This window comes from Chiloscyllium plagiosum, unplaced genomic scaffold (genome assembly GCF_037043375.1).
Source record: "Chiloscyllium plagiosum isolate Xiang-an unplaced genomic scaffold, Cpla_swu_hap1 HiC_scaffold_26, whole genome shotgun sequence".
NCBI lineage: Eukaryota > Metazoa > Chordata > Chondrichthyes > Orectolobiformes > Hemiscylliidae > Chiloscyllium > Chiloscyllium plagiosum.
Window position 1 is genome coordinate 41,620,602 of NW_028270164.1, and position 13,769 is coordinate 41,634,370.

Consider the following 13,769-nt stretch of genomic DNA (forward strand, 5'->3'; position numbering starts at 1 on the left):
GATAAGAAACAACATTGCGGGTGATTTAGTGTTGGAAAGAAAAAGGTGTGTGTAAGACCACTTCTGGACATAAAAAGAAACTTTTTAAATTATGACCAGATAAGTGGCTTCTTCCCCTAATCTTCCCACTCTTATCCAACAGTGCATAATTGCTGACTCAGAATATTGCAGAACTACCAAATATGTAACTGGAAGCCCAAGCTGTGTTCTTCCCCTTGAGGGTGAGATGAACAAAGGACAAGGTAGTAGGACTTGCTTTTATACATGCAAGTTACATTACCACAGGTTACCTTCATACCAATGTCCCCAGTTTTTAAAGTTAGAGTATGAATGCAGTGATATACAACTTCCATTCATTTTATACTGTTCACAAAGAGCACTGCAACCAGTAATGTACTTTTAAAGTGTAGCCACTGTCATTTCAAGCAAAATGAGGAAGAGTGGGCAAATGTGTCTCCAGAATTCCTAATTTGAGCTGAATCTTAATCGAGATAAATAATATTCATCAAGTATTTATACTTTCAATAGTTTGCATATTAATTGCTGTTAATAAACTTACAGGACATTTTGAAAGTCCTTAAAAGGAGACCCAATGCAAGAATTTACAAATTGGCTACATTTTATCTAAAGTTTATACAATATACAGCTTTTGGCAAACTATTCATACACTCAAAGTCATACAGCAGAGAAACAGGCTCTTCCCCATCATGTCTGTGCTGACCAGCAACCTACACTAATTCCATTTACCAATACTTGGTTCATAGCCTCCTACACCCTGGCATTTTAAGTGCTCATCTAAATGCTTTTTACATGTTGCAAGAGAACCTGCCTTCTCCACCCTCTCAGACAGCGTGTTCGATATTTCTACCATCCTCTGGATGAAAAATATCTTGCGCATCTCCTCCAAACGACTTGCTCTTCCATCTTAAATTTATACTTTCTGGTCTCAGACACATCTGCCATGGAGTAAAGACTCTCAGCATCTACTCTGCCTACGCCTCTCATAATTTTGTATACTTCAATCAGATGCCCCCTCAGCCTCTTCTGCTCCAAGGAAACAAACCCAGCCTATCCAGTCTCTCCTCATAACAGAGACTTTTCATCCCAGGCAACACCCTGGTGAATCTCTTCTGCATTCTCTCCAGTGCAATTACATCTTCTCCAGTGAAATTATGGGCAGCACAGTGGTTAGCACTGCTGCCTCACAGCGCCAGAGACCCGGGTTCAATTCCCACCTCAGGCGACTCTCTGTGTGGAGTTTGCACATTCTCCCTGTATCTGCATGGGTTTTCTCCGGGTGCTCAGATTTCCTCCCACAATCCAAAAAAAATGTGCAAGTTAGGTGAATTGGCCATGCTAAATTGCCTGTAGTGTTAGGTGTAGGGGAATGGGTCTGGGTGGGTTGCGCTTTGGCGGGTCGGTGTGGACTTGTTGGGCCAAAGGGCCTGTTTCCACACTGTAAGTAATCTAATCTAATCCCTCCAAACCGCAACGATCAGAATTTAGAATTAGAGTTTATTGTCACATGTACTCAAGTATAGGAGTACAATGAAAAGTGTACAGTCGCCATTCTCTGGCACCACCTTAGGTGCAAAAACCCATATTCCATTTGTGGCCTGATCAATGTTTTATAAATTATAACAAGACTTCTTTGGTCCTATATTCTACATCCCAAATACCAAAGACAAGCATCCGATATGCCTTCGTCATCACCCTGCCTATCTGCGCTGACACCTTCAGGAATTTATGGACTTGAATACCAACGTCCCTTTGTTCCTTGGTACCTCCTCAGGACCAACCATTTATTGTACATATCCCTTCCTTATTGGACCCCCTAAATGCATTATCTCACACTTATCAGAATTAAATTCTATTTGACATTGCTCTGCCCAGTTTACCAGCTGATCAATATCAGACTACAGCCGTAGACCATTCTCCTCAGTATCAAAAATACCAATAATTTTCGTATGATCAGCATGATAGCCTCTACATTCACATTCAAGTACATAACAAACAGCAATGGTCCCAATACCAACCCCTGTGCTACACTGTTGGTCACAGGCTTCCGATGACAAAAAACATTCCCCCATTATCATCCTCTGCTTCCTGTTTGCAAGCCAATTTGTCTTGGGTCCGTTGGGCTCTTACGTTTTGTACTAGTCTTCCACGTGGGACCTTGTCAAAGGCCTTGCTGAAATCCATGTAAGCCACATCAACTGCACTACCCTCATCGATATATTTAAACACCTTTACAAAAACCTCATTTAAATTTGTCAGACAGGACCTCCCTCCAACAAATCTGTGCTGACTATCCTGATCAATCCCTGTCTTTCCAAGTATTGATTAATCATGTTCCTCAGAATTGTATTCTAAAACAAGTCAAAGCCATAAATACAAATTGAAAAATTAATTCATATAATAATCCATATGATGAAAGTATAATAATCTGGAGAGGTGCTACAGAACTATTATGCTACCTGTGTGTGTTCTAATATGCTTCTGTAAGTCTCCTGATGTTTTGAATGCTTTATTACATGTGTCTTCAGGGCATTTGTATGGTTTTTCTCCTGTGTGCGTTCTGGTGTGACTTTTCAATCCATAACCTGGAATTGAACAAAAAAGAGATGTAACAATACGAAACACAAAGAAGGAATGCAAGCAAAATTACTGTGTTCTGCTAAAGTTCCAGGAGGTTCAGAATCATGTATAGCCAATTAAAGTAATAATTATTTTTAAACAATAGTTTTTTGAGTGACCTGCTGCAGTCCACACATATTTCTAGGAATCCTTCACAATATTATCCATCTGGGTCAAGATGTTAAAGGACAATGGAAAATAAGCCACATACTGATAGGAAGGTAGACAAAAAGGCTTAAGTATATGAATAGATAGGCAGGAGGCTAGAAAAATACAGCAAGCCAGGCAGCATCAGGAGGTGGAGAAGTTGACATTTTAGGTGTAACCTTCTGATGCTGCCTGGCTTGCTGTGTTCTTCCAGCTTCCTGACTGGCTATTTTGGATTCCAGCAACTGTAGTTTTTTTTTTGTCTCTAAGGATATGAATAGGCCTTTCTTGAGCATTCCTGGTGATAGGTGAAGGGAGATTTTTAAAATATACTTTTGGAATGTAAGCCATGATCGGAGAAGAATGGGAAAGATTCTGGATAGCTTAAAGGCATTGTACCCATTTACAGTACACAGACTACCATTCTGCTGAAGTTAGATCAATCAAGCACAAACCAATGATCAAATCTGCCTTTACCTAATGAGTCATCTGCTCATCGGATAAACCCACTGGCATAGTCACAACTCTCTTATTACAACAGGAAAATAAGGTTCACACCCAAAATATCTCAATTTCAGTTTGAAAATATAATTTCCAATTCAAATAAATTGATATAATTTTGCCAGTGTATTTGTCTACTTTTTTCTGGAATATGAACCGGACTTCCTGTGCAATGTTTCTGTCATTACCTGTAGCAAATGCTTTTCCACAGCCTGGTTGTTCACATCGGTACGGTCGATCTCCTGTATGAGCCCGTTCATGAACCTTTAATGTGGCAGGAAGAAAGTGTAATTAAAATTCAACACTTTTATGTGTCTGTCACTGTCTCACAGAAAGAAAAACTGTTTTGCAGATATGTAACATTGCTCTAAATCTTTATTAAGTGCCTTTCTTACGTGATTGTACATTTGGTATGAACCATTTGCTGCCAAATAGGATTGAATCAGTTTACAGCTTATTTGTCACCATTTACACTCATTATCTGAATGCTGAAATTACATCACTGTGGTAAACCTTGTCAAACTACTGGTTCTATTTCTGCGTAAGTTTCCTCCAGGCACTCTAGTTTCCTCCCACTATTGAAAGACATGCAGGTTAGGCAGACTGACCATGCTAAATTGCCCATAGTGATTAGATTAGATTACTTACAGTGTGAAAACAGGCCCTTTGGCCCAACAAGTCCACACCGACCCTCCAAAGAGCAATCCACCCAAACCCATTCCCCTACATTTACCCTTCACCTAACACTATGGGCAATTTAGCATGGCCAATTCACCTAACCTGCACCTTTTTGGACTGTGGGAGGAAACCGGAGCACCCGGAGGAAAGCCAACCAGACACAGGGAGAATGTGCAAACTCCACACAGACAGTTGCTTGAGGCGGGAATTGAACCCAGGTCCCTGGCGCTGTGAGGCAACAGTGCTAACCACTGTGCCACCGTGACCAGGGATATGCAGACTATGTGGATTAGCAATAGGAAATGCAAGATTACATGGATAGGATAGGGGGTTTGGTCTGGGTGGAATGCTTTTCAGAGGGTTGGTGTGAACTCTATGGGCCAAATTACCTGCTTCTACACTGTGGGGATTCTATGATCTTTTTCAAAGGCCCTTCACCTTCCTGCTGCTTCTCCCAGAGGTGTTTTCTCCTCCCAATACCTGATGGCAATTCTCTCCCAACATTCAGATGTACACTTCTTCATTACAGCTCACCAGGCAACAAGTTGGGAAAACCCATGCTAATGTCTTCCCTCTTTCCAACCCAAGGATACTGAGGAAGACTGTAGTACCCTATTTGCTACATTTTCTGAGAACAAGCAAGTGACACAGATCAGGAATGGAACAAAATTTTCTCACACATTAAGCCAATGGAGATATCAGTTGAGATATTGCAAATTATGTATAAATTAAGGGAGTTAAGGAAGTATTAAATGCAAAGAGAATGCATTTGGTGATATTTTGGTGATAGCCCCAGAGACTGAGATAAATTCAAAATCGAGCAAAGGAGACTAAGCAGATAATAAAGGCAGAAAAAACAAACTATGAGGACAAATTACAAGAAATATAAAACCTGACAATAAGAGATTCTTTAAATCTATAAAAAGGCAGCGAGAGGTCAAAACAGACATTCTGCCCTTAGAAAATGAACGGAAGATGATTTTGGGAACAAGGAAATGGCAGACGAGTTAAAAAGATACTTTGTATCAGTCTTTACACAAGAAGATACTTCAAACATTCCATTAAATTCTAAAAAAGAGGGGGGAGGAATTAAGTACCATCACCATCATTAGAAAACTAATGGAGCTAAAGGCAGGTACGTACCCTAGTCTTGCATGGTTTGCAGCCTATAATCCTAAAAGAGGTAGCTATAGAGACAGTGGATGCACGATTTGTAAAATTGTTGGATTCTGGAGAAGTACCAGAAGAGTGGAAAACTGAATATGGCACCCCTATTCAACATTCCCTTCACCAACACCTTCCACCCCGACCTCAAATTCACCTGGACAGTCTCAGATTCTTCCCTCCCCTTCCTCGACCTTTCTATTTCTATTTCAGGCGATCGAATCAACACGGACATCTACTACAAACCAACCGAATCTCACAGCTACCTGGACTACACCTCCTCCCACCCTGCCCCCTGTAAAAACGCCATCCCATTCTCCCAATTCCTTCGACTCCGCCGCATCTGCTCCCAGGAGGACCAGTTCCAAAAACGCACAACCCAGATGGCCTCCTTCTTCAAGGACCGCAATTTCCCCCCCGACGTGGTCGACGATGCCCTCCACCGCATCTCTTCCACTTCCCGCTCCTCCGCCCTTGAGCCCCGCCGCTCCAACCGCCACCAGGACAGAACCCCACTGGTCCTCACCTACCACCCCACCAATCTCCATGTACAGCGCATCATCCGCCGTCATTTCCGCCACCTCCAAACGGACCCCACCACCAAGGATATATTTCCCTCCCCTCCCCTATCAGCATTCCGTAAAGACCACTCCCTCCGTGACTCCCTCGTCAGATCCACACCCCCCACCAACCCAACCTCCACTCCCAGCACCTTCCCCTACAACCGCAGGAGGTGCAAGACTTGCGCCCCCACACCTCCCCCCTCACCTCCCTCCAAGGCCCCAAAGGAAACTTCCATATCCGCCACAGATTCACCTGTACCTCCACACACATCTATTGCATCCTCTGCACCCGATGTGGCCTCCTCTATATTGGGGAGACAGGCCGGCTACTTGCGGAGCGTTTCAGAGAACACCTCTGGGACACCCGGACCAACCAACCCAACCACCCTGTGGCTCAACATTTCAACTCCCCCTCCCACTCCACCAAGGATATGCAGGTCTTTGGACTCCTCCATCGCCAGACCACAACAAAACGACGGTTGGAGGAAGAGCGCCTCATCTTCCGCCTAGGAACCCTCCAACCACAAGGGATGAACTCGGATTTCACCAGTTTCCTCATTTCCCCTCCCCCCACCTTGTCTCAGTCTAATCCATCGAATTCAGCTCCGCCTTCCTAACCTGCAATCTTCTTCCTGACCTCTCCGCCCCCACCCCAGTCTGACCTATCACCCTCACCTTGACCTCTTTCCACCTATCACATTTCCGACGCCCCTCCCCCAAGTCCCTCCTCCCTACCCTTTATCTTAGCCTGCTGGACAAACTTTCCTCATTCCTGAAGAAGGGCTAATGCCTGAAACGTCGATTCTCCTGTTCCCTGGATGCTGCCTGAACTGCTGCGCTTTTCCAGCAACACATTTTCAGCTCTAGTAATAGTAGCCCCTACTTCTCTCTGATTAAAGAAACTACCTTTGACATCTGTCCTATATCTATCACCCCTCAATTTAAAGCTATGTCCCCTCATGTTAGCCAATAACATCTGAAGAAAAAGGCTGTCATTGTCCACTCTATATAACTCTCTGATTATCTTATATGTTTCAACTGAGTCACCCCTTCTCTCGAAGAAAATTGCCTCAGTTCCCTCAGCCTTTCCTCATAAGACCTTTCCTCCATGGGACGACCCATTGTCTCAGCCTGCTCCTGCCCCACCGAACTCATCTCGGCATACCTCGACACGGTCCTGTCCCCATTAGTCCAAGAACTCCCCACCTACGTTCGTGACACCACCCACGCCCTCCACCTCCTCCAGGATTTCCGCTTCCCCGGTCCCCAACGCCTCATCTTCACCATGGACATCCAGTCCCTGTACACCTCCATCCCCCATCACGAAGGACTCAAAGCACTCCGCTTCTTCCTTTCCCGCCGTACCACCCAGTACCCTTCCACCGACACCCTCCTTCGACTGACCGAACTGGTCCTCACCCTGAACAACTTTTCTTTCCAATCCTCCCACTTTCTCCAAACAAAAGGAGTAGCCATGGGCACCCGCATGGGCCCCAGCTATGCCTGCCTCTTCGTAGGGTATGTGGAACAATCCATCTTCCGCAACTACACTGGCCCCACCCCCCATCTTTTCCTTCGCTACATTGATGACTGTATCGACGCTACCTCGTGCTCCCACGAGGAGGTTGAACAGTTCATCCACTACACTAACACCTTCCACCCCGACCTCAAATTCACCTGGACAGTCTCGGACTCCTCCCTCCCCTTCCTAGACCTTTCTGTTTCTATCTCAGGCGACCGAATCAACACGGACATCTACTACAAACCAACCGACTCCCACAGCTACCTGGACTACACCTCCTCCCATCCTGCCCCCTGTAAAAACGCCATCCCATTCTCCCAATTCCTTCGTCTCCACCGCATCTGCTCCCAGGAGGACCAGTTCAAAATACATACAACACAGATGGCCTCCTTCTTCAAGGACCGCAATTTCCCCCCCGACGTGGTCGACGGTGCCCTCCACCACATCTCCTCCACTTCCCGCTCCTCCGCCCTTGAGCCCCGCCCCTCCAACCGCCACCAGGGCAGAACCCCACTGGTCCTCACCTACCACCCCACCAATCTCCATGTACAGCGCATCATCCGCCGTCACTTCCGCCACCTCCAAACAGACCCCAGCACCAAGGATATATTTCCCTCCCCTCCCCTATCAGTTTTCCGTAGAGACCACTCCCTCCGCGACTCCCTTGTCAGATCCACACCCCCCACCGACCCAACCTCCACTCCTGGCACCTTCCCTTGCAACCGCAGGAGGTGCAACACTTGCGCCCACACCTCCCCCCTCACTTCTCTCCAAGGCCCCAAAGGAAACTTCCATATCCGCCACAGATTCACCTGCACCTCCACCCACATCATCTACTGCATCCGCTGCAGCCGGTGTGGCCTCCTCTATATTGGGGAGACAGGCTGCCTACTTGCGGAGCGATTCAGAGAGCACCTCTGGGCCACCCGGACGAACCAACCCAACCACCCTGTAACACAGCATTTCAACTCCCCCTCCCACTCCACCGAGGATATGCAGGTCATTGGACTCATCCACCGCCAAACCACAACAACGCGACGGTCGGAGGAGGAGCGTCTTATCTTCTGACTGGGAACCCTCCAACCACAGGGGATGAACTTGGACTTCACCAGTTTCTTCATCCCCCCTCCCTGTCTCAGCCGAATCCCTCCAGCCCGGCACCGCCTTCCTGACCTGCAGTCTTCTTCTTGACCTCTCCGCCTCCATCCTACTCCGACCTATCACCCTCACCTTGACCTCTTTCCACCTATCACATTTCCAATGCCCCTCCTCCAAGTCCCTCCTCCCTACCTTTTATCTTCTCCTGCTGAACACTCTCTGCTCATTCCTGAAGAAGGGCCTGTGCCCGAAACGTCGAATCTCCTGTTCCCTGGATGCTGCCTGACCTGCTGTGCTGTTCCAGCAATAAAGTTTCAACTTTGATCTCCAGCATCTGCAGACCTCACTTTCTCCTTTCCTCCATACATCCTTCCTATAATGCGGTAACCAGAACTGTACACAATACTCCAAGTGCAGCCGCTCCAGAGTTTTGTACAGCTGCAGCATGACCTCATGGCTCCAAAACTCAATCCCTCCACCAATAAAAGCTAACATACTGTATGTCTTCTTAACAACCCTTTCAACCTGGGTGGCAACTTTCAAGGATCTATGTACCTGGACACAGAGATCTCTCTGTCCATCTACACTGCCAAAGATCTTACCATTAGCCCAGTGCTCTTTATTTTGGTTGCTCCTTTCAAACTTAATCACCTCACACTTTTCCACATTAAACTTCATTTGCCACCTCTCAGCCCAGCTCTGCAGCTTATCTATTTCTTTCTGCAACCTGCAGCATCCTTCTGCACTATCCACAACTCCATAGACCTTAGTGTTCACCCGCAAATTTACTCATCCATCCTTCTACGCCCTCATCCAGGTCACTTATAAAAATGACAAACAGCAGGGGACCCAAAACAGATCCAGGAAACTGAACTCCAGGACAAACATTTCCTATCAACCACTCCCCTCCGTCTTCTTTCAACTAGTCAATTTCTGATCCAAACTGCTAAATCGCCTTCAATTCCATGCTGACTTATTTTGTGCAAGAGCCTACCAAGGGGAACCTTATCAAACGCCTTACTGAAATCCATATACACCGCATCAACTACTTTACTCTTATCCACCTGTTCAGTCACCTTCTCAAATAAGGTTTGAGGCACAACCTACCCTTCACAAAACCATGTTAACCATCCCTAATCAACGTATTCCTTTCTAGATGATTATAAATCCTATCTCTTATAACATTTTCCAACACTTTACCCATAACTGAAGTAAGACTCACTTATCTATAATTACCAGGATTGTCTCTACTACCCTTCTTGAACAAGGGGACAACATTTGCTATCCTCCAGTATTCTGGCACTATTCCTGTAGACAATGATCACATAACAATCAAAGCCAAAGGCTCTGCAATCTCCTCCCTGGCTTCCTAGAGAATCCTAGGATAAATCCCATCTGGCTTAGGGAACTTATCTATTTTCACACTTTCCAGAATTGCCAACACTTCCTCCTTGTGAACCTCAATCCCGTCTAGTCTAGTGGCCTGTATCTCAGCATTCTCCTTGACAACATTATCGTTTTCCAGTGTGAACAATATTCATTGCGCATATTCCTATATCCTCTGACTCCACGCACAACTTCCCACTTCTGTCCTTGATTGGCCCTAACCTTAAACATTCTGAAATGTTTTCAATCACTATAGGATACTCATTATTCATATTTGAGAGTGCATACTATACCCATGGCAGCGACAGTCTAGTTACTAGTGTGTTCTGTACAGGTGACTGAGGTTTCCAAGAAAACTTTGCAGATGTCACAAGTCTCTTAAAGTCCAAGATGCATTTGATTCCCTTCCCACCATGGCAAGCTAGGCAGTGAATTGTTTTACTAAGGTCTTTACTACCTTTCCCTATACTGGATAATATAGGCCAGATACAAACACTTGCAATGGTCAACAAGGAAGCACAAGGGTGCAGCAGGTAATCAGGAAGGTTAATGGAATGTTGGCCCTTATTTCAAGGAGGTTGGTATGTAAAAGTAGTCCTACCTCAACTATTTGTTGGTAAAACTACATCTGGAGAAGCATGAGCGGTTTTGATCCCTTTATTTATGTAGAAATATCATTTTATTGGAGGCAGTTCACCGAAAACGAACTGGGATGATTTTTGGTGTGGATGGATGGTCTTATAAGCAAAGCTAAAGAGGTTGGGTGTCAATTCACTGGAGTTTTGGAAAATGAGAAGTGACCTCAGTGAAACATATCAGAGTTTTAAGAGCCTTGATAGGGCAAATGTTGTCATTATAGTTCCCCTCATGGGGGAGTCTAGGATCAGATGGCTTAGTCTCAGAACCAAGAGGCACCAATTTCAGACAGAGATGAGGAGGAATTTCTTCTCGCAGAGGGTTGAGAGACTTTGGAGTTCCTTGCCACAGAGAGCTGTCGTACAGAGCAGAATCCTTATGTATAGTTAAGGCTGAAATAGAGTCTTGTTCAAAAGGGGAATCAGTATTACAAGGAAAGGGCATAAAGTAGATGTGAGGAATTTCCAATCAGCATAATCCTGTTGAATAGTGGAGCAGTCTTGAAGGGCTGAATGGACTACTCATGTTCCTATTTGTTATGGTCTTACAGTTGTATTACTTTTTTCAGTAAATCCCTTGCAAGTTTGTACAATGTTAAGCTGCAGCACCAGTACTTCTGTCCTCCCACTACAGTCAAAACACCAAGTTAAGCAAAACTCAAAACAGAAAATGGAGGATTTATTTATAGCAGTATTGTGGGCGTGACAAAAATGTGCAATATTTTGTCCACAAGGTTGTTCTTTTTGTCCTGGCATTCTGAATATGAAATAGGCAAACTGCTCAACTATTTTCATGCATGCATTGAAAAGCAATCTATTCATGCTAAAGAAAAGATGGTTCCAGAAACACTCTCCTAGGAACAATGCTTGCCCATTTCTAGTCCGAATGGTTGGCCATGGTTAATCATGTGATTGATCCAACTCAAGTTGGGTGATCAATGCCATTTCAGGCTGGGAAAATAGGTTATGATCATTGGCTGGAGTGGGTTGTACATAAATTGTGGGGTCCCTAGGATCTATCCATGCTGTCACTGTGGCTGTGGCCATTTCAAGTGCAGACATTGGCCTGGTAGTATTGGCTAGCTGAGGGAATGGTTACAGTCAACTGAGTATAATAGAGAGAATATACTAGATACCATGAGGGAGAGAAGGGGAGGGGACAGTCTCAAAGTAATGATGGGAGAATATCAAGACATGTCAGGGTTATCTAGGCTTCAATCCGGACAAGATACAAGAACTGTAGAACCTAAGCAGCAAGCTCCCATAGAGTTTGAACACAGGCATTCATCAAAAAATAAAAAGGGCTCAACCAAATTTGAGGGAGGGTAAAGTATAACCGGAGAAAATAATGAAAAGGTAGGAGAGGGAAGGAATAATGGATATATATGGATTAGAGGCAGAATCTGCAACTCTCTGTTGTGAACTCAAATTCTAAATCTCACTATTTTGTTCTGAAAATCCGAAGTGTAATGCCTTTTGCAATATTTTCCTTCAGCGTTTGCAATCACCACTGGATGATAATTATTTGTTAAAAGCAAATTACTGCGGATGCTGGACTCTGAAACCAAAAGAGAAAATGCTGGAAAATCTCAGCAGGTCTGGCAGCATCTGTAAGGAGAGAAAAGAGCTGATGTTTCTAGTCTAACTGACCCTTTGTACCTGGGAATGTATACTATACTCATGGCAGTGACAGTTTGTTTTTAGTATTTCTGTACAGGTGACTGAGGTTTCCAAGAAAACTTTGCAAATATCACAAGTTTCCTCAGGCCAAAGATGTGTTTAATTCCTTTCCCACCATGGCAAGCTAGGCAGTGAAGTGCTTTACTAAGGTCTTTACTACCTTTCCTTATACTGGATATGACAGGCCAGAAGCAAACACTTGTGATGATCTACAAGGAAACACCCAAAGTGGGAAAAGTAACATCTTTTCTGAAATGAGGTGGAGTTGATTGCTGACACGTTAGAGACTATTCCAGTAATCAGGATTCTATTGATTCCCAAACAGACAATAGACAATAGGTGCAGGAGTAGGCCATTCAGCCCTTTGAGCCTGCACCGCCATTCAATATGATCATGGCTGATCATTCCTAATCAGTATCCTCTTCCTGCCTTATCTCCATAACCCTTGATTCCACTATCTTTGAGAGCTCTATCCAACTCTTTCTTAAATGAATCCAGAGACTGGGTCTCCACTGCCCTCTGGGGCAGCATTCCACACAGCCACCAATCTCTGGGTGAAGAAGTTTCTCCTCATCTCTGTCCTAAATGGTCTACCCCGTATTTTTAAGCTGTGTCCTCTGGTTCGGCACTCACCCATCAGCGGAAACATGTTTCCTGCTGCCAGAGTGTCCAATCCTTTCATAATCTTATATGTCTCAATCAGATCCCCTCTCAGTCTTCTAAACTCCAGGGTATACAAGCCCAGTCGCTTCAGTCTTTCAGTGTAAGGTAATCCCGCCATTCCAGGAATTGACCTCGTGAACCTACGCTGTACTCCCTCAATAGCCAGAATGCCTTTCCTCAAATTTGGAGACCAGAACTGCACACAGTACTCCAGGTGTGGTCTCACCAGGGCCCTGTACAGCTGAAGAAGCACCTCTTTGCTTCTATACTCAATTCCTCTTGTTATGAAGGCCAGCATGCTATTAGCCTTCTTCACTACCTGCTGTACCTGCATGCTGGCCTTCATTGACTGGTGTACAAGAACACCCAGATCTCTCTGTACTGCTCCTTTACCTAAATTGATTCCATTGAGGTAGTAATCTGCCTTCCTGTTCTTGCCACCAAAGTGGATAACCATACATTTATCCACATTAAACTGCATCTGCCCACTCACCTAACTTGTCCAGGTCACCCTGTAATCTCCTAACATCATCACATTTCACCCTGCCATCCAGCTTTGTATCATCAGCAAAGTTGCTAATGTTATTGCTGATACCATCTTCTATATCATTAACATATATTGTAAAAATACTAACAAACTACCTTCAATTCACACTTAAGAAGCATGTCAACAAAGTACACGTTATCCATTTGTAATCTAATCTCATGAAATACTGAATGAAAGTACGCTATGACCTGACATCTCTTAGGTCCAGAATAGTCAATGGTGCAAAGGATACTGTCTCAAAACCTCACCTTCCAATGACCATCTATCCAATGATAGATGGTCACTGGATTGCAAATATGACACCGCTAAGATGAATGATGTTAGGAGAGGCTTGGCATTCGAGATGAGAAGGAGGGTGACCTAGGGACTCTTGGCATTGCTTTACACTGATACTTTCATGGGTCACTTTCAATGAGGCGAGATGAATATTGTGCATGAGATGGGATATTGTCAGGCTAGATGTTAATGTAGCTCTGGTATATGTCTCCAGGCTCCTGTGATATTATAATCAGGAGTTAGCCCCTCACACTACAGGACAAGTCAGATTC

The 13,769-nt window shown here is 44.7% G+C and overlaps 1 protein-coding gene across 1 annotated transcript in view; it reads right to left on the reverse strand.

Moving 5' to 3' along the window:
* The window catches only part of LOC122563261 (zinc finger protein 76-like), a 74,484-nt gene that overhangs the window by 13,569 nt on the left and 47,146 nt on the right, over nt 1–13,769 (reverse strand). Inside the window, exons 8-9 of the mRNA XM_043716902.2 lie at nt 3,474–3,549; nt 2,478–2,603 (exon numbers count right to left, since the gene is read on the reverse strand). Coding sequence (XP_043572837.1) covers nt 2,478–2,603; nt 3,474–3,549 — 202 coding nt within the window. The remainder of the gene's footprint in view (nt 1–2,477; nt 2,604–3,473; nt 3,550–13,769) is intronic.